The 21,953-nt window shown below is 45.3% G+C and overlaps 1 protein-coding gene across 5 annotated transcripts in view; it reads left to right on the plus strand.

The window, feature by feature from the left end:
- The window catches only part of KALRN (kalirin RhoGEF kinase), a 516,150-nt gene that overhangs the window by 383,445 nt on the left and 110,752 nt on the right, over positions 1–21,953 (plus strand). For all 5 annotated transcript variants that reach the window (XM_035129213.2, XM_035129243.2, XM_035129224.2 and 2 more), the window contains exons 30-33: positions 659–849; positions 1,163–1,264; positions 3,033–3,175; positions 4,171–4,270. In XM_035129213.2, coding sequence (XP_034985104.1) covers positions 659–849; positions 1,163–1,264; positions 3,033–3,175; positions 4,171–4,270 — 536 coding nt within the window. The remainder of the gene's footprint in view (positions 1–658; positions 850–1,162; positions 1,265–3,032; positions 3,176–4,170; positions 4,271–21,953) is intronic.

Consider the following 21,953-nt stretch of genomic DNA (forward strand, 5'->3'; position numbering starts at 1 on the left):
TACACCAGTAAGTGCAGAAGTGAGCGTTCTTTTGGATGGTAAACTAGATAACTGCATTTACAGATACTTGGCTTTACTAAGTAACTTTGCAGATTCCTGCTCCCAAAGAAAGAATGAAAGAAAGAAATTGAGACTGTCTATAACTTGTGTCACACATTCTTAAATGTTTTTGTTTTCAACACACAACATATCTCCTTGAAGTTGCCACACTTTGTCCAAGTTTAACTAGTACCCCATTCCTTTCTTGGCACATCTTCACCAATCCCTTTCCCTCTTGTTGCATAATATATTTCTTGTTCTGTACAGTACAGTAGTTTTGTACAACTGTAGCAAGTGTGTATTTGCATCAGAGCCCCAAAGGGCCATTGCTTCCTCACCCCATTTATGGGATCCCCCTTTAGGTAAACCTTTTGGGAAGGAAAAGGGGGTCTCAGTGGTGGAACACAAGATTGATATGGCAAGGAGGTCAGACACAACCTCCGAGTTGCACAGAATTTCATGGCGTTTATAGATATGACACATATGTGCTTCCCTTACTTGTGGTAATTCTTTAGAGACAAGTTTCATTTCTCAGTCTCTGTCTTATCAGTTTGTCTAAAACCAACTTCATTTCATGATCTTTATAGTTTTCATTTGATCTGATTTGTTTTATATGTAGGATTTGATGAAAATCTGGATGTTCAGGGAGAACTGATCCTTCAAGATTCCTTTCAAGTGTGGGACCCCAAATCTCTCATCCGGAAGGGTCGTGAGAGACATTTGTTTCTCTTTGAAATTTCTCTTGTTTTCAGCAAAGAGATCAAAGATTCTGCAGGGCACACTAAATATGTTTACAAGAACAAATTACTGGTATGTTTGCTGAGACTAGGATGAATGTTTGTATGGGCTTATTTTTTAAGTATGAAGGGCGGGGAATTAAGGTGTGCATGACTTTGTACCAAATTTGGAAGATGCTAGCAGTTTGGTGCCACATCCCATGAGGATTAGTTTTACTGTATTCTACTTTACTTGGGAAGCAATGTGCAGAGGATACCTGAAAAGGCTTAACACTATTCAGTAAAGTTACATTCGTTGCAGCATGATACTAGATGTGAGTTTCTTCCTAGCCTCAGTTCTAAATCTGTAGAAAATGTGTTTCCCAACCATCTCTCTTTCCTAACAGACCTCAGAGCTGGGAGTGACAGAGCATGTGGAAGGAGATCCCTGTAAATTTGCCCTGTGGTCTGGACGGACTCCCTCCTCAGATAACAAAACAGTGCTGAAAGTGAGTCTCCAAGTTTATTTTCTGTATCTTCATCTCATTGTTCTACCTCAGCAGCCATATGTTGTTAGATAAATCTAGCTCTGTGGTACAGCTGGCAGTTTGATATTGAGTTTGATATAGAATAGAGTCCAGTTCTTCAGACTGTGGTTCCTTAGCAGTTCTCTACTTCCACAGCTGGGAGACTGCATCCCACCTGATGATGTTGCATTCATAATGATGTAGCAGCTGAACTGGGCTTGAGGTAGGAGTTATGATGCTGGCCCATATGATTTAGCCATCTTGGGTCCTGTGCTGTGATGGGGATGGAGATCCTGCCAAACAGAATGGCTCCTGTTTACCCACTCTCCCCATTTCAGGGCTTTCTATCAGCAAGTGATTGGGTTATTCCCCGCCTGCCCCACCCCGCCCCAAAGCTACTTATCACCAATTAGCCTAAAAGTTTCCTTCATGTCTCCCAAAGAACAACTTAAAGTAGCATAGAACTTGGTTTAAGACATGCATGGTGAATAATCAGAGATAATAAGATTGTAATGAAGCATATATAAAAGTGTACTAAAATGATACATTAAGTTCTTAAGGAAAGAGTTTTACATGGAAAGGTTATAGAAAAACAAGCTCAACCCACAAATGGAGCAAAAAGCAACAACAAATTAATCATGAAGGCTTACACACAAATTCTACGCACTCTCTAGTCACATTCCTTAAGGCTACAGACTTAGGTAGGACCATCTTGCAGTTCATGGTGTGCAATTAATATGGCACTTCTTGAAGTCTGTCTCCTGAGTCCTGACATGTACCTGTATTCCCCCCCCCAATCCACCTTGATCTGCCTCTCTAAGGATTTCCTGGGTACTTGTAACCTGAAAGTTCATTTGATTTACAAATCAAACAACACACCATTCAAAGGCTTCAAAGAAAATAATGTCCCTTTTCCTTGATAGACAAGATACTTTCCTAACTAAAACGAGGCACTCAGCAGGAAAAAGTAAGGTCTAGAACAGGGGTTCCCAAACTAAGGCCCGGGGGCCGGATGCGGCCCAATCACCTTCTAAATCCGGCCTGCAGATGGTCCGGGAATCAGCATGTTTTTACATGAGTGGAATGTGTCCTTTTATTTAAAATGCATCTCTGGGTTATTTGTGGGGCATAGGAATTGTTCATATTTTTTTCAAAATATAGTCCGACCCCTGCTGAAAAAGTTTGCTGACCCGGGTCTAGAAGGTTGATAGGAAATTAAATCATGCCCAAGCATTGCTAGGAAAAGTCCATGTGGTCCAACTGAATGCAGATCAGGTAGAAATTATCAGATTCATGAGACTGAAGTAGTCTGCAGTATTGTTACAGGTGGCTTGCCAATTCCTTCTACCGGTGGATCACGTTTAGTCAAAACTCTCCACTATGACCTATCCATCTTGGGTGGCCCTGCATGGCATAGCTCATAGCTTCTCTGAGTTATTCAAGCCCCTTCGCCATGACAAGGCATTGATCCATGAAGGGGATCAAACTGCGGGAGGCAGTGCAAGACAGGAGTGCCTGGCGTGCTCTGGTCCATGGGGTCACAAAGAGTCGGACACGACTAAATGACTAAACAACAACAACACAAACATTTATCTGGCTTTTGCAGCTGGTCAGGTGCTTTTAACACTTGAACTACTTCTGATTTACCTAGGCAGATTGTTCTCTAACGAAGGACAAAGGAATGGAAGAAACTGAAACAGAGCACTAGAACATGAACCCATACTTCTGCTTTCTCTGTTGAATTTTTTAGGCATCCAATATTGAAACAAAACAAGAGTGGATAAAAAATATTCGGGAAGTGATTCAGGAAAGGATGATACACTTAAAGGGAGCCTTGAAAGAGCCAATACAGCTCCCCAAAACCCCAGCAAAGCAAAGAAACAACAGTAAGAGGTAATCTTAGTAATTCCTTTGAATAGCCTATTTTTTAATCACTTGATGCTCTGCTTAAGGTAATTGGTTTGCTATGCAATGGCTTTGTGAAGATTTGTCAATGAGGGAGAAATTGTAGAAATAGCTGTTTCAGTGAATATCAACACCACAATAAACTTTGTCTACAGGGATCAGTTTCTCTCATAGCCATAGCCTTGGATCCCAGCAGAAATCAGGCATGGCTCTGTTTCTCAGCTGCCCAGCTGTTCCTTGCTTCTAGTTCACACTCCTCTTTCTTACTAACAGTTATATGTGGGAGCCCACCCACCCCCATCCATTTAGCTCTAGCTTGGAGCCACTTCCTTTGTTACCTTAACAACCCTTACTTAGCCGGCCATTACCAAGAAACTTGCCTGGCTATTACAGCAATTGAATCCTTGTTGGATCCAGGATTTAGAAGGACTCAGGCATACAACCTGCCCTCTGCTACATACAAAAAAAAAAAAAAAACACCACAACATTTGAATGGAAAGGTAGGAAATATTCCAAACTCTTGTAAAATGTAGGAAATATATAAAATGGAGGGGAAGGGTATCAATACATTAATGTTTTGTACTTTTTCCTTAAAGATTGTTATGACGTCTTAATTAAAAAAATGCAAGGACTGAGAAATGAACCTTGGCAATTGGCATCCGTTTTCCAAAACAGCAAGGCTATAATCTAGATAGCTTGGTTTGGTTAAGTGAGAAATCCAAGCAGAATGGCCTATGGGCATGCCACCCTCATTACAGAGCTATTTTAAGAAACATTGCTGTCACCATATAAGCCCAGGCTAGTCAATTTCCAAGAGCAAACATGGTTATTATGTGCTAGCTTCATGGTAGAGGTGACATCATCATTCTAAATTACAGATTGAGTTGTAACACAAATGTGATCGGCTGAGCAACTGACTCTTCACACACTAGCAGAGCAGTTTTCAACTCCATTGACGAAATTTTCTGGTTCTTTCCCCGCAGAGAGGGAGAAGATGCCGACAGCCAGGGAGATGGGAGCAGTCAGCCAGACACAATTTCAATTGCATCCAGAACTTCTCAAAATACAGTGGACAGTGACAAGGTAGGATTTGTTCTTGAAAATATAGCACTGCTGATTCTAGGTAGAAGAATCTGAAGTATTAAACTGTAGTCAGAGATAAAAATTAACTCTTTCAATATTCTGGTGGCCATCAGGGTACTCAGGGCCGTGTCAAGCCAGTCGGGTGCCCTGGCGCCGTGGCGCGGAGATTGCTCCGGCGCCCCGCCCTTGTGGGAGCGCACAGGGCTTCCGTGCTGCTTTGCCGCACAGCGCCCTCCTGCCAGCCCAGCGCCCTGGCGCCCCGTGCCACCGAGACTACCCCTAGAGCCGGGCCTGAGGGTACTACTTCTGGATTGAGGGAGGCTGTGCTTGCTTCCTCGAAATGTTAAGGCACACATTCAGATTGCACAGCACAATTGCTTGGAGGCATAGACAGATGGGGAATGTGAGCTTGTTGGACCCTGGAAATTGGTGAATTTACAAGAGGCCCTGTCAGGAATTGATAAACTGCATATGAAGAGGGGCTGCCAGGTCCAGGAACTCAAACACACTTCAGCAAGAACAGCACAAGGCTTTAGTGTGGTGTCTAAGGTGCAAAACCTGGCAAGGAGTCATGTTGTGGGGTTGAATAGTCTCTATCTTTTCTCTCTGTGACATAGTGGAATGCTTGAAGATGACTGGATTCTGTTTTCATTGAATGCATTGTTCAGCTCTGGATATTCAGTTGCCATATTACAGTAATTTGATTGGGAACAGAAATGCATCTGCTTGGTATTGTTCCCTGATCTTTCAATGGTGACTAGATAGATAGATAGATAGATAGATAGATAGATAGATAGATAGATAGGCACACCATGCAGAATGCAGACTTCTTTTTCAGTGTATCTGAAGAAATGTGCATGCACACGAAAGCTTATACCCAGAACAAACGTAGTTGGTCTCTAAGGTGCTACTGGACAATTTTTTTATTTTTTATTTATTTCGACTACGTCAGACCAACACGGCTACCTACCTGAATCTAGAATCATGCAGAAGCAGTTACTGAGCTGTAGATTGCTGGTTGCTATTAAGCCTTGAAATAACACTGTTTGGTTCGGGTACAAAAGCAGTAAAGGTATAAAAATTTCCTAAACTGCCTGAGGAGTATTGTCTGTGGTACATTTGGGCCAATGTTATCATTCATGCCATAGAATCATAGAAGTGTAGTTGGAAGGGCCATCTAGTCCAAACCCCTGCAATGCAGGAATCTCAACTAAAGCATTGATGGCCATCCAACCTCTGCTTAGAAACCTCCAATGGAGTCCACAACCACCCAAGGGAGTCTGTTCCACGGTCAAACATATGTCCTTTCCAGAAGCAGGGTAAACATCATAAGCAACATTGTTGGCAGAGCAAACCTGTGAAACAGGAGTAAATCTTAAATGAGTAACTTTTATAGGAGTCCTAAGATATACAAATTATGTTTGCATTAAAGGCATATTCCGGTGTTATTGATTTAATTTCCTTCCAATAAAGTGGCAGTCATATGATTCTTCACAGATGTCTAAAAGGTCAGTAGGGCTGGGCAAATACACTGTTCCAAACACATTGTTCAGAAGCAGCACAAAAGTTAGCTATGCTTCTTACTTTCGTTTTCTTTTCTTGGGACCAATTTTGTATGTGGTTTGCTTAAGTTTGTTATCATGGTTGTACAATTGCTGAACTTTCTTGACAGTCTGAATCTCTGTATTTCAAAAAAAAAATGTAAAGAATGGCATATTACAGTTAAGCACATGATCAAAGCCCTTGAGAAACCACAATAATCTTGCTCACAGTATAAGTGACCTTAAAGCAAGAAACCAAGTCCGTTGGCAATACATTTTGAAGTCTGCAATACTTTGCCTGAAGGATCTTTTTATTTTCATTTCAAAATTTGGAAACTGTGGCAGAATTTAGACTGTACACATTATCCTGACTATTGCAAACCCTAGCAAAACTGAAGCAAAGGCCAATCATTCAGTGATTTCCCATCCTGTGCATATATCACACATTGCTTTCTCAGGGAGGACTAAATGATGTCACATGAAGTGATGCGGGTTTTTTGAAACATCCAAAGGCTGCATGTTACAGGTGGAAAAATGATTTCTAACCAGTCACATTTATATATTCCTGTAGACTGTGAACAATAAGAAAAAAATATCCAGGCTGTATTAATGCCACCAGAAACAGTGCCTGAACAGTTTGACACATTGGGTTGATATGGTGGCAGAATTTACCTGTCTCTTGCCTTCCCTTTGTCTGCTCTTCTACTCCTGTGTTCATTTTGCTTGGCTCAATATGCAGCTTGCTTGCTTGCTTGCTTACTTTGTGCCTTTGTTATGCAACTCCTAAAATTCATCAAGTCCCATCTACCACAGTCAGGAGCCAGGAACCCATGGGGCTCTCATTTGAAGTCCATGCTTATGTTATATTTTCATATTGTAATGTATGGTATGGGGACTCCCTTCCGTTTGACTTGTATTTGGTAACTTATTTCAGATTTTCTCCATGATGGGGAGGGGGCAGAATATGATTGGCACTTTGCCTTTTAGAGTTCTAGTCTGGCTTGTAATATTTTTGAGCATGTGTCTTCCTGCGATGCCACTGGGGAGCTGTAGCGGGAGGGTGGGCAAGCAGCTCTGTGTTGTTTGATGTCCTACCTTTATGCTGCCTACCTGTAACCAGTTTGATGTCCTGTTTGGCTTGCATCATTGTGGATCCTGATTGGCTGCTGGAACATGGAGGAGGAAGTGTTGGCCGCTCCAGTGGCATTTAACTATTTTTTAAAGTTAAATGTTTCTTTGGTGAGCATGAAGTCTCCCTTTGACAATACGACTCAGAATCCACTTATGATAACTTTCCCATATGGATTATCTGCAGAGGAATAGACAGTGCCCTTTTTACCTTCAAATGTACTGCTATCAAATATGCTGCCAAGAGTCTTTATGCTGTACTGGTGTATTTCTGTAGCTCCCTCTCCCCAAATAGAAAACTTATTATTCCAGTGATCATAACTGTTTCAAGTGTAAGAATCAAACAACAACAGAACAAAACGCTATGTGGCTAGTGTTTTATATAAAGGCAGTGCTTCTTTCATGGGGTACTCAGGGGTACACAGTACCGGCACCTCTCTTTTTTTGTTAAAAAGTGTGGCACTTACTGTAACAGTTTCATGGTGAGTACTGGCACCTGTTTTTCTAAAAAAAAAGCACTGTATACAGGAATCAAGTCTTATCTATCAAATAGTAAAGAGAATACCAGAATAGAGCAGGTGCCCATTCCTGTAACATGTATCCTCAAATCCCCCCCCCCATGGCTGCCACCCAACACACACATATGGAAGTGGAGCCAATTCAGTAAGTGGGAATTATGAGAGCAGGCACAGGTTGAGATTCTGAATGCACACCCTCCCCATCCCTCCCTAGCAACAGAGAAACAAAGCCTGGACTAAAATGCAATTCTCTGGTAGGAACAGCAGTTTCCCACCAAAGCCCAAGTAAGAGGTTAAAGCAATCAAGTTCTGAAAACACTTCAACATCATTGACCTACCGCAATAAATGCTGACCACACAGGTACAAACGTGAGACATCCGGTTGTTATTAATTAGGAATTTCAAAAGGTATGGATGCATGACTCACAATGAAAATTAATGAAAATAAACAGTGAAAATTCATGTTATTTACTCATTTGTTTGTTAAAAATCTGGTGCCCTGCACTTCCAATGCATTTGCATCACTCATGGTGGCAGATGGTTATCTACGCAGAGCATTTTGTGGGTGGTGTCACTGACGTCTCTTTTGGAGGCTTTAAAGCCTGAATTTGTGTGCGTATGTAATCAATGGTGACACATACATTATTGCTTTCTTTCCTGGATGATTTCCAGTACTGCTGGGATTATTAATATTATTTTAAAGAGTTGTTTTGTCTTGGGTAGGACTCTGAAATAGGTAACTGCCTACATGGAATTGCTATGGAAGAAATAAACAATTCCTCTTCCTCTTCCTCCTCCTCATCCCTCTTACATACACTAGCATGAGATACTCAGCTCTGTGACAGTGGACTAGCATGTAGTTGCTCCTGAATGTTCTGTTCCCTTTCCCCTCTCCCCAGTGTAAAAATAAAATAAAATCAAAATCCCTTGGTCACTCCATGACACATCTTTGTTAGAGTTACTTAACTGTCTGCAAAATAGTATGCAGTTCTGCAGGTGCGCATTTTTAGTTGTTGTTTTTTTAAAAAAAATAAATGTCTGCAAGTTGTTCACTGCGTTTCAGGTTTTTTGAAATAGTGTCCAAAATATATTTTATAAATGGATAGTGATTAAAATGGAAAAGTTGACAAAGGGCAGGAAATAGAGGGAATGGTGTCTGTTTCTTCCCACAGAGCTGTTTCTCCTGCTAAGGTAGGGCAGCAAGATCACCAGATTGGTTCTGCAGATTAACTCAGTTACAACACAAGAGGTCCAGCCAGGGTGGGAGGAATGCCATAATGAGAACCCACAGCAAAATGTTGCTTGGATTAAAAAGCTTAGTGCCCTATACAACACCTCACTTCTGATTCTCCCTTCCCTTCCCCTACCTGTCACTCTGTTTCTAGCTTCCTCTTCTGTAGTCCCTACTGTGTCTTTCATTTTATACTTCTCTCCTTTCTCCCCTTTGTGTTCCACTGTTTATGCTGCCATTTCCCCTCCCACCTCTGCTCCTGTCCATTCTCTCTCACTTGATCACTCTGTTCTCCTCTGCCCCCAGCCTCACCCTCACCATCTCTTGTTCTTGGTCCTTTTCATCCTACCTTCTCCTTACTCCTCTTTGCTGCCCCTGCTCTCACCCAACTCCTCTGTTGCCTTCTCTCACTCACTCTGTCATAAATTGTCTTTCACCACCTCCTACCTCCTGCTTTCTCCTTATTGCCCCCTCCTCGCTGTCATCTTTTGGATTTCTTCTTTTCTCCACTCAGTTTCTCCTTCTGCTTCTTGCTTCTGTTGTCCTCCTGTCAGGAGCCTGTGTGATGGTTTTTGAAAGCCTGCCACACAAACCCTTACCCATACAGAGTATGAGACAGCCAAAGAGCACAGCAAGATTGACATACACTGCATGCTTGTGCAGTTGCATTCAAAACCTTGGAGGGGGGGGGGAAGTGCCCCATCTGTGTTTCCTTCTCAACCCCCCACCCCCGATTTTTTGTGTTTCTATATTCCTCAATATTCGCCAAGCATGCAGTTATCTTTCTCTTGCTCTTTTGTCAACCCATCTTGGCTACAAAGCTTGTTGAGGCTGGCCCCCCATCTCTCACACTCTGTTCTACAGCATTGTTGTGGTGCCCCCTGCAGCATGGTGCCCAGTGCAGGTATCTGATGTGGTGGAGCGGCAATTACCCACCCCCAATGTACCATGTTCCATGTTTGGTCTCTGAAGCATCACACCCAACCTGGGCTGTGGTGAAGTCACCGGGCATTGGCAGCCAATGGCTCCCTCCACAGACTGCCACTTCAAGTAGCACTGCCTTAGAGTTCATGTGCACAAAGCTGTTTATAATTACTTGAGATAGAAAATGAATGATTCTGCTTAGTAACTCATTGAGATTTTGGGGACTGGGGACTGTAGGAAATATTGTAGCAGGGTCCCCCCCACTTAAGGGACAAAGGTTGAGATTACAAATACTTACAAATACTTAAAACTTTCAGGGGTGTGTGTGCAGTGACAGTAACATCCCATTTTATGTGTAGAACAAAATAACTGATCATTTAGAAGTTATTTAGCAATATGGGGGTAAATCTGTTTGAGTAGTTTGGACTCCCCCCCCCAAGATATAACTATGATCCAGTTCAGCATCACTTGTTGAAAAGAATCAAGTATTCCTCAGTTTTCTGAAGCATCCTGATATTTTGGTTTTGACTGTAAACCACGGGTTGGCAACTCAGCTCCAAATCATCAGAATTCCTTCCTTTCGTCCTGTTTGCTTCCTCCTTGCTTTTCTTTCATTCTGTGTAGTTTTAGAACAATTGAAAGTGATAGTATTTTATATGATAAAAATAACTTGATTTTTTAAATTTAAAAGTCCTGGTTGTTTGGCTTAGAGTAAACACGTTTCCCCCCAGTCATCCAGTTGTCATGTGTGTTTGGCATACTAAAGTCAGAACAGAAATACTTCCTCTTGCTTTCAAAAAAAAGCTGCATTGCACTTTAAGTGTCCTCTGTGCACCTATTTGAAAGTCACCCTATCAAACTAAATGAGGCTTGCTTTTCATTAAACCTGGATGAGATTGTGAATTCTAACATGAGATGCACATTGTGAAAATTGAAGTAGGGTGGTCTCTTTCCATTTAGTTCATGAAAACACATAGAGAAATGATCCATAAGAAAATGGCTTAAATATACTTCAGATCCTTAAACTATTAAGTTCCAGCAGCAGGAACTTATTGGCTTATTGTTGGGAAGGCGGTGAGCAAGAAAGAACTCTGCCATTGCTATATATTGTTCATCATTTATAAAAGCAAACTGTCCTAAGCATGTGCTTGCAGTGTAAATTTTGATTACCCCATCTGCTTCTGAGCAGAGTTTAACCAGCAGTTCCCATAATGCAACAATTATAACTCCCCCCTCCCTTTCTGGGTCACCCACGTAAAACTGTCCATGTGATTCCCCACCCCCACCCCTGGCAGGCTCTTGAAGTGACTGTGATGCATAAAGGGGTCGATCGTCAAAGCGGTTGCCTGGGTGGAAAGACATACACACAAATGAATCAAGAGCACAAAGATTTTGTGTTTGCTTCCCACACTCAAGACTTTGAGAAATATTCATTTTTCTGTCACCACCTTTGGGGTTCTGCACTGAAGGGGACAGGTAGGCGTTTTCAAATAGCAATAATTTGTGCTTCTATGGCCTTTTGCATCTGCACCCAGGGAGCACTGCATATGTGAATCACAAGCAGGCTTTTCTTTTTTCCTCCCCTCCTCCTTTCTATCCTTTAAAATATCTGAGCTATGTTCGATAGTTGTGCTACTACTATCTTTCATCCAGTACAATGTCATCATAAAGTCAAGAGTGACTGCAATAGGCTACCCTGCAGTAGGTTGCATGCTGTCAGTGCCATGCAGAATCAACAGAGTAAGGGAGTGTCTGACTCTTTGTGACCCCATGGACCAGAGCACACCAGGCACTCCTGTCTTCTACTGCCTCCCGCAGTTTGGTCAGACTCAAGTTGGTAGCTTCGAGAACACTGTCCAACCATCTCGTCCTCTGTCGTCCCCTTCTCCTTGTGCCCTCAATCTTTCCCAACATCAGGGTCTTTTCCAGGGAGTCTTCTCTTCTCATGAGGTGGCCAAAGTATTGGAGCCTCAGCTTCAGGATTTGTCCTTCCAGTGAGCACTCAGGGCTGATTTCCTTCAGAATGGATAGGTTTGATCTTCTTGCAGTTCATGGGACTCTCAAGAGCCTCCTCCAGCACTATAATTCAAAAGCATCAATTCTTCAGCAATCAGCCTTCTTTATGGTCCAGCTCTCACTTCCATACATCACTACTGGGAAAATCATAGCTTTAACTATACGGACCTTTGTCGGCAAGGTGATGTCTCTGCTTTTTAAGAAGCTGCCTAGGTTTGTCATTGCTTTTCTCCCAAGAAGCAGGCGTCTTTTAATTCCATGACTGCTGTCACCATCTGCAGTGATCATGGAACCTCCATTTCTTCCCCTTCTATTTGCCAGAAGGTGATGGGACAAGTGGCCATGATCTTAGTTTTTTTGATGTTGAGCTTCAGACCATATTTTGCGCTCTCCTCTTTCACCATCATTAAAAAGTTCTTTAATTCCTCCTCACTTTCTGCCATCAAGGTTGTGTTTTGAGAATAAAGGTAAAGGTAAAGGGACCCCTGGCCGTTAGGTCTAGTCGTGAACGACCCTGGGGTTGCGGCGCTCATCTCACTTTATTGGCCAAGGGAGCCGGTGTACAGCTTCCGGGTCATGTGGCCAGCATGACTAAGCTGCTTCTGGCGAACCAGAGCAGCGCACGGAAATGCTGTTTACCCTCCCGCCAGAGCGCTACCTATTTATTTACTTGCATTTTGATGTGCTTTCGAACTGCTAGGTTGGCAGGAGCTGGAACCGAGCAACGGGAGCTCACCCCGTTGCAGGAATTCGAACTGCCAACCTTCTGATCGGCAAGCCCTAGGCTCAGTGGTTTAGACCACAGCGCCACCCGCATCCCAATGTGACTCTTAAGCTAACTCTTAATATAGAGACAGTGAAATCTGAATTTCTGTTTTGAATTTGGGACTGTATTTTGACAAAACACCATTGGAAACACTGTTTTATGTAAGAGCTTCACACTGTAATCACTGAAAGACGCTCAATACCCAACTCTTATAGGCATCTGGTTCATTCTGAGCAAAGCTCTCTTATTTATGATTAGCTGCTTCTCAACCACACAATTGATATACACCTTCATTCTTGTAACCTTAAGCTATGGTTTAGCATTGCACTTAAACACAACCATAGAATAGACTGAAAACAGCCAAACAGCTGAAAACTGAAAGCAGCCTGTTATGTACTGAGCTGAATCCTAGAACAATAGGATTCAGAATCAGCGGGAGCTACCCAATCCAACTCCAGGTGGAAGTGAATCCGCAACCTGATTGGCCTGCTGGAGCAGCCAATCAGGCGGCTGGCAGAAGTGAATCTGCTACCTGATTGGCCTGTAGGAGCAGCCAATCAGGCTGCAGGCAGAAGTCAATCCACAATATAATTGGCCCATAGGTGTAGCCCTGAAGTAGCCAATCACGCAAGGCCCATTGTGTAAATAATGTATATAAGCAGATGGTTTTGGGAAAAGAGCCATTCGTCTTCTCTTCTTCTCCTTGATGAATATGAGCTGACTAAAGAGCATGAAATTCACTCTCGACTCCGAGTATATTTCACTGGCGACGAGGATGGGATCCTGCTGAGCTGACCGCCACCACGCACTGCACCGCAGCACCGCCACCTGCTGCACCGCTGCATCGCACCGTGCATCCAGGCTTCAGCTCCAGGACCCAAGGAACCCAGAATGGCAACCGACAGCAGCTTCTTGCCATTCAAACCAGCATCAGGAGACTGGGAAGGGTACGCCGCCCGTTTCAACTTCCTCCTGCAAGCGAAAGAAGTCACCAACGATGCCATGAAGAGGGCGACATTCTTCAGCGTCTGTGGAGAGGAGACGTTTGAAATCGCCCGGGCTCTCCTTGCACCTAGAGATGTCGCTACCGTCTCTTACAAAACAATAATGGAACGGCTGAAGGAGCACTTTTCACCACAGCCCTCGGTGGTAGCTTGCCGAAATGCCTTCTACGCAAAGCGGCAAGCCCTAGGGGAAACCATAACTGGGTTTGTGACCTCCCTCCGCCAAGCCGCCCGGTTATGCAACTTCTCAGAGTTGGAGAACATGCTTCGTGACCGCCTCGTCGGTGGCCTGAGGGACGAGATGTTGCAACGACGCCTCTACGCCAAAAAAGACCTCACGTTCCAGATTGCTCTGGAGGAAGCCCTGGCAACCGAAGCCGCCGAGAGGTCAACGCAAGAGGCACGACCGGACCCGCCATCCCAACCGAGGGTCTACCACGAAGACCTCACCGACGAATCCGAATCTGACAGGGAGGAAGTACACCAAGTACAGCGGCGCACTCAAGCAGCACACACACCACAGCAGCCTCGACGAGAAGGAGGGAACTGTGCAAGCTGCGGGGAGAACCACGAGAGGAGGACCTGTCGTTTCCGCAACGCAGAGTGCAGGCAGTGCAGTAAATTGGGACACATCGCCCGGGTGTGTCGGGCTCGACTCACCCGTCGACAAGCATCAGATGACCGACCCAGGAGCCCCAGGTCACACGGCACCATGCACCAAGGCAACTCGACAGAGATCACGGACTACCAGGTATTCCAGATGCCCCATCCCAGCACAGAGAAAATTTATATAGAGGTACAGATAGAGGGAGCCCCATGCCGCATGGAGCTGGACACGGGTTCAACTCTATCCATAATCTCGGCCCGAACATTAAGGGAACTGTGCCCTAATGGGGGTCCCAAACTAAGGCCGGCCCCATTCACCCTCCGGGACTTCCAGAAACGTAAAGTCCCTACAATGGGGGTGGGGACCTTCAGGGTGCAATATCGAGGGCGAAAGCAACAATTGGACTTGCTGGTAGTTAAGGGCCCCTACGTTAGCTTACTGGGACTGGCATGGTTTGGACCTCTGGGGCTAGCCGTTACCGGGGTGAACCGCACTAGCTTACAAGTGGACGTGGACGCCATATGCAAAGAGTTTCCAGGGGTTTTCGATGGGGCATTGGGACGATATACAGGACCCCCCATTGCCCTACAGCTAGACCCCGCTGTACGACCCATCAGGCACAAGGCCCGCCGGGTCCCGTTCGCCCTGAAACCCCGCATAGACGAGGAATTGGACCGGCTCGTGGAGCAAGGAGTGCTGGAGCCGGTGCCCAACGCCCCCTGGGAAACTCCAATTGTCACACCCGTCAAGCCTAACGGTTCGGTCCGCATCTGTGCAGACTACAAATGCACCATAAACAAGGCTCTCACGGCCCATGCATACCCAGTGCCAGTGGTCAGCCATGTCCTCGCCACCCTGGCTGGGTCAAAAATCTTTGGCAAACTGGACTTGGCCCAAGCGTATCAACAGTTGCCTGTGGACGAAGCCACAGCAGAGGCTCAGACGATTGTGACGCACAGAGGGGCATTCAGAGTAAAGCGGCTGCAATTTGGCGTTAGCGTGGCACCAGGCATATTCCAGAATCTAATGGACTCTCTCCTTAAAGGGATTCCTGGCGTCACCCCCTTCTTCGATGATGTACTGATCGCCGGGCCCACACCAGAGGAATTTGAGGACCGCCTCCGCTCCGTCCTGCACCGTTTCCAGACGGCGGGCCTCAAGGTGAAGCGGGAAAAGTGTTTACTGGGAGTGCCGCAGGTGGACTTTCTGGGATTTAAGGTGGACGCAGAAGGGGTCCATCCAACCGGTGACAAGGTACGGGCCATTTGTGAGGCCCCAGCGCCCAAGAGCAAGCCCGAACTTCAGTCATTCTTGGGACTATTGAACTTTTACCATGCCTTCCTTCCCCATAAGGCAGCGGTAGCGGAGCCCCTACACAGACTCCTAGATAAAAGGGCCCCTTGGGTGTGGGGCCAGCGACAAAGGGCCGCATTCCAGGCAGTCAAGGACTTGCTCGTCTCGAACTCGGTCTTGGCACACTTCGACGAGAGGCTGCCAGTGGTGCTGGCATGCGACGCCTCTCCCTATGGCATCGGCGCTGTCCTGGGACACCAACTCCCGGATGGAAGAGAGGTGCCGGTGGCATACTTCTCCCAGACGCTTGCTGCAGCCGAACGAAACTACTCACAGATTGACAAGGAGGGTCTGGCAATCGTGAAGGGCGTAAAAAAATTCCATGATTTCTTGTACGGGCGGCCCTTTACCATAGTGACTGACCACAAGCCGTTGCTTGGCCTGTTTGCCCCCGAGAAGCAGACCCCCCAAGTGTTGTCTCCACGTGTCCTCAGGTGGTCAATTTTCCTTGCCGGCTACCAGTATGCACTAATCCACCGCCCTGGGAAGGCGATGGGCCACGCAGACGCACTCAGCAGGCTACCACTACCAGAAACAGGCCCCGACCCAGCGCCTGCGCAAGAGGTTATGACCCTGGAGCTGCTTCCCGACCGACCCATTCAGGCACAAGAAGTTGCGCACCATTCCACAAAAGATAGGGTCATCTCCCGGGTCCTGGACTGGGTGTGGCGAGGATGGCCCAGCAGCAGCCCCGGGCCAGAATTCGCTGGCTACACAAACCGCAAACATGAACTGTCGGCCCACAAGGGGTGCCTGTTATGGGGAAGCAGGGTTGTTGTTCCCCAGCCCCTCCGCAAAAGGGTCCTCACAGCCCTACACGAGACACACCCAGGGGTAGTGAGGATGAAGGCCCTCGCCAGGAGTTATGTGTGGTGGCCGGGGATTGACAGAGAGATAGAGGCCTGGGTCCAACACTGCCAGACCTGCCAAGAATCCCGCCCGGATCCCCCAAGGGCCCCAGTCCAGCCCTGGGAGTCCGCCCGACATCCATGGTCACGCTTGCACGTGGACTTCGCTGGCCCCTTCCAGGGAAAAACATTCTTCATAGTGGTGGATTCCTACACCAAATGGCTGGAGGTCGCACTGGTACCGTCCACTTCTACGGCGGCAGCCATCCGGGTACTACGTAAGCTGTTTGCAACCCACGGGCTCCCTGACACCCTCGTCTCGGACAATGGAACCGCATTCACGTCAGAGGAGTTCCAGACCTTCACAGCGCAGAACGCCATCCGCCACATCCGCTCAGCACCATTCCACCCTGCCACCAATGGCCAAGCGGAGCGCATGGTGCGGACCACCAAGGACAGCCTCCGCCGCATAACACAAGGGGACTGGGAATACCGCCTTGCCGCATTTCTTCTAGCACAGCACAGCACCCCAAGCACAACGACGGGCCGGAGCCCAGCTGAACTACTCATGGGCCGGCGCCTTGCAACTAGACTGGACCGACTTCACCCCGACAGAGCTCAGGATGAGGTAGTGGTGGGGAAAGGCAGGAACCCCCGGACATTTGTGGCCCAGGACCCAGTGTATGCAAAGAATTTTGGGGCAGGCCCAGCATGGGTACCCGCCACAGTCACCAAGGTGACCGGTCCCGTGTCGTACGAGGTACTAACGGAAGGGGGGCAATGTTGGCGCCGCCACTGCGACCAGCTACGGCGACGATTCCCAGGAGGAACCCGGGAGGAGAGCGGGACAGAGGGGTCCCAAGGGGACAGCAGGGCAGTGAGGCCTGTAGAGCGAGAGGGGTGGGCAGGGGAAGCAGAAGCAGTAGGCACAGAGGGGCGCCCCGAGGCTGGAAGGACACCGGAACCAGAGTCACAACCTAGTGGTTCAGTGGCGCCAGACCAGACAGCCCCGGCACAGCCAGCAGCCTCGGAACACGAGCCAGAACCAGAACCCCTGACCAAGGAACACCCCAGGCCACAACGCACACGGAGGCGGCCAGCAGACCTTGGGGACTACGAATGCAACTTCCCGGGCAGGACTGGAACTTAGAGGGGAGGGGTGTTATGTACTGAGCTGAATCCTAGAACAATAGGATTCAGAATCAGCGGGAGCTACCCAATCCAACTCCAGGTGGAAGTGAATCCGCAACCTGATTGGCCTGCTGGAGCAGCCAATCAGGCGGCTGGCAGAAGTGAATCTGGTACCTGATTGGCCTGTAGGAGCAGCCAATCAGGCTGCAGGCAGAAGTCAATCCACAATATAATTGGCCCACAGGTGTAGCCCTGAAGTAGCCAATCACGCAAGGCCCATTGTGTAAATAATGTATATAAGCAGATGGTTTTGGGAAAAGAGCCATTCGTCTTCTCTTCTTCTCCTTGATGAATATGAGCTGAATAAAGAGCATGAAATTCACTCTCGACTCCGAGTATATTTCACAGCCAAACAGCTTTTTTTAAAGCATAATATTGAAATACAGGAGTCAAATGTCCTTAGCCAGCTAATCAGATTGTCAGCCAATCATTGCCTTGTAGTTTAGGCAGTGTGAAAAGATCCTTTTACAATCAATACCTTCATAAAATGTCTTTGTAGTGCAAACACCATAGCTTTCAGCTAAAGCTCATGTTAGTGAACTATTTGCTATTGCAGCTAATTGCTTATGCAATGTCTGTAAATCACAAGATGCTTCTGATGTACATGTGATCTCGCTGTAGGCAGAATGGCTGAATCTTCCAAAGCATAAGGGAAGCCCAGTTACTGACATAAAAGCTGGCAGCCCATGCAAGTTGCAGAGGTGGTACAAAGTCTCTGTTCAGAATGACTGTGTGGTGCTAAATTGCAGGAAATAAACCATGTTGCAAACCTATAAAGCTTCACTGGAAAGTCAGACAGGCAAGGGGAGGGGAAAAGAGAGAGAGAGACAGACAGAAACATTTTCAGTTTTGCCTTCAATCGCAAAGAGGTTGCAGCCAGCAAAGGAGCAGAATGTTAAAGTGGATGAGTTCGAGGCATTCAAAACAGATCAAGAAGAGAGTGAGTATGACCTGAACCCCTCCCTTCCCTCTTACATCACATTAGGTCAAGGGGATAATAATACTGTAGTAAAATCATGATCAGCTAGTAAAATGAACTATTCAAACCCAAGTCTGTAAAGGTACAAACAGTGTTCCGATTCAATTTCTAATTAAGAGAAAGAGTGTTCTCCCCTTTTGAAGAAGCCGGATTTTATTTTCCTGCTTGAATGAACAATTTAGGATGTAAATGTGTTGTTTTTGAATGGAGTAAGAATTTGTAGAGTGGGACTGGTATTTGTGTAAATATGCTGGACAATCATTTGTGTAAATGCAGAAAAACAGCTCCATGTTATAAGGACATGGTCACTAACATGGTTACCGTTCAGTCAAGATTTCTAACAAATGGGTGAAGAACTTGAAAAGATCAGAATAGACTTGTGGCAGAATTAGCTTGCAAGCATTTTAAGTACTGGTAGGTGTAAAGTTGAAATGGAAAGTGTAAATAATGTTGTGTTTTGTTACAGCTTTTTAGAGGCTACCTACCATAAGTGCTTAAGTGAGGACCTGAAAAATAATTATCCATTCCTCTAGAATAAGCAGCTCCAGTCCACAGATTCTTTTTTCATATACTCATTTGCTGTCAAAGAGAGTATCAAGGAAGTGCTTCCTCAGGCCACCCATAAAAGGGGATGATGGGTGTGGTGAAATGTTGCAGACATTCCCTCTCTGCTGCTGAGCAAACTGCCCTGCTGGGGTTATTTGCAGTCTAGCATGTCTTTCATAAATGGGAGCATTTGTGGAAAGTAAACTAAAGGAGGAATGGTGTATGATCATGCAGTTAAAAGCTTCTTTTTTGTATTTTTGGTACCTTTTTATATTTGACACTCTTGTTGTTTTAAGTGCCCATTTAATATATATCTTTCATGCTGTCCCTAAACATTGGTAACATGGAAATGAGTACATTGTACTGATATCAATGACAGTTATCTAATGGTTTAAGAGTAGGGGAAAACATAGCTAATGTTGATTCCCAGCTAGCTCTGTCCATTTCGAACTAGCTACCATGTGCATATGTCTGTTTTGGGTGAGGTTCATGTTTACAGTGGCATTTTACAAGCCAAACCCTGATAACAGTAGTGGATGCACATGAACAACCTGGTCCAGGATACCTATTTACTAGAAGCCAGTGTGTGTACCCTTTCCCCCTCAACAGCTCCACACTGACACTGTAGGTTTTTTTTATTGCTCACTCTTTCATGCATAGAGCCTGTAGGTGCATTCAGACATGAGGATTACTGTGTTAGTTTTCCAGGTTATAACACTAGTGCTTCTGTCCCAGTTTCTAACATTCAGCACCTCCACATGACACTAAATTCCATTCATAGCAGAAGGTGTGTTGTGACACAACAGCTCACATTATCCAACGTGTTTCCACCCCCCACCTTTTATGTGCATGTGAGCTTCTGTTTACCCATGCTCCCCCTATGAAATTTTATGCTGGAACACCATCCCAAATCTTATCTCACAATTTTCCAGGTTAATTGGTTAGCCAACTGATTTTTTTTCTGGAAGCCATTAACATGGAAATGTTAGCATTAAACTTCCACTAGAGTCCACTAGATTTACAGAAGGGGCTTTTATATTGTGTGAAAGATTGAAAATTATCAGGTAAGGAAACATTGGGGAAACAGAGTAAAGTGCCTTACCTCTAGCCCGTTAAATAATATTTAGGATTTGGCCACTGCTTATTTAAGGCTGCTATACAAAAATAATAGGGACCCAGGTGACACTGTGGGTTAAACCACAGAGTCTAGAGCTTGCTGATCAGAAGGTCGGCGGTTCGAATCCCTGCAACGGGGTGAGCTCCTGTTGCTCGGTCCAAGCTCCTGCCCACCTAGCAGTTCGAAAGCACATCAAAGTGCAAGTAGATAAATAGGGACCGCTCTGGCGGAAAGGTAAACGGCGTTTCCGTGCGCTGCTCTGGTTCGCCAGAAGCGGCTTTGTCATGCTGGCCACATGACCTGGAAGCTGTCTGCGGACAAACGCTGGCTCCCTCGGCCTATAGAGCGAGATGAGCGCCGCAACCCCAGAGTCGGACACGACTGGACCTGATGGTCAGGGGCCCCTTTACCTTCACCTTATACAAGAATAAAATATTGTTTTGGAAATATATATTCAACCTACTTTCCTCTTTCATTTTCTTCATTTTGATGCTTGCTTATAAAGTCCTTAAGGCAAGCAGGGCACTTAATAAATAACTTGAGGCATATATCCCCTGGTTAAGGAATGAGTAACTCTGGCAAATCATTTACATCTTCTAAAGCAGGGATATTATTGATAGAAAGTGACAGGTGAAAACACCAGGAAAGATAATTTACAATACTTTATATATTATTTGCATGCTCTACAGTGGTCCTCAACCCCCAGGCCACGGACCGGTACCGGTCCGTGGATCAATTGGTACTGGGCCGCCCAAGGAACATTTAAATACAAATAAATTAAAATTATTAAATCAAAACAATCTAAATAAAATATAAACAATCAACGTCCCCCCTCAGCGGGCCGCGGTAAAATTATCAAACGTTGACTGGTCCGCGGCGATAAAAAGGTTGGGGAGCACTGCTCTACACTACAAATTTGATCAAAGTGCTATCAATATTAACTTTGTACTGACACACTGTTGCATTAATCTTTTATCAAGCAATTTTATAATTCTGTAACAGCTAATGTAACAGTAACGGATACCGTTATTAAGCATTTCAGCAAATCTCTCTTAAGATGCTAAAGAGAAGCTATTGTTTATTTGAAGATTCAAGGTTATACCGAGAATATTATCACAGGCCATGCAACTTTGTGTGAAAGCTTGGCTGATAAAAAGAATGGTTCAGATCGTGCATTGAACCAATTTTTAACTATGGTTTTACTCAGTGATCCCTTCTGGGATTTTGGTTTGGAACCTCTCTACTGTTTGAAACATTTACAAGGTTTCTAGATGGGTGAGAAAACAAGCTGTGGGTCTAGCTTTAATTAAGAATTATTTCATTGAAGAGTGACTCAGTGACCTCTTAGGGTAGGCTTCGAGGTATGGTGGAGCTAGGGAAAAGGAGAAGAAAGAAGAGGCAACTAGGCTAACAAACCATTCTAATTGTACATTCTAATTGAACATTCGTATAAGTTTGGTAGGATTCATTAGCATTTGCTTCAGGTCAGATACGTTCACTGCTTCGTATGCTTCAGAGATACCGTGACTCTGAGGAGGTTTTCATATCAAAAGGGTGTCTTTCAGGCCACACAGAATCCAATAATAACTCATATGTCAAGAAGTAGCAGTGCATCCAGGATTCTGCCTTCAGATCCAATAGACAATATTCTCATGACTTTGGCTTTTAATTTCCCTCCTGTCTGTAAGATGCATGTTCTTCTTACGATCATTTTAGAAATAACAGAATGTTACTTGTGCCTCAGTAAGAGCAAGTATAGCATAGTGGTTATGGTACTAAAATGAAAGTACAGTACTAGGAAGTATCTAGTTCAATCCTTATCTCTGTTAATGAGCTCACTAGGTAGCATTAGTTTGTAAGTGTATATACACCTACCTTCAAGGAAATCTTATTTAATTCAGTGGAGCTTATTCC

This window comes from Zootoca vivipara, chromosome 1, assembly GCF_963506605.1.
Source record: "Zootoca vivipara chromosome 1, rZooViv1.1, whole genome shotgun sequence".
In the NCBI taxonomy this organism is placed as follows: Eukaryota; Metazoa; Chordata; class Lepidosauria; order Squamata; family Lacertidae; genus Zootoca; species Zootoca vivipara.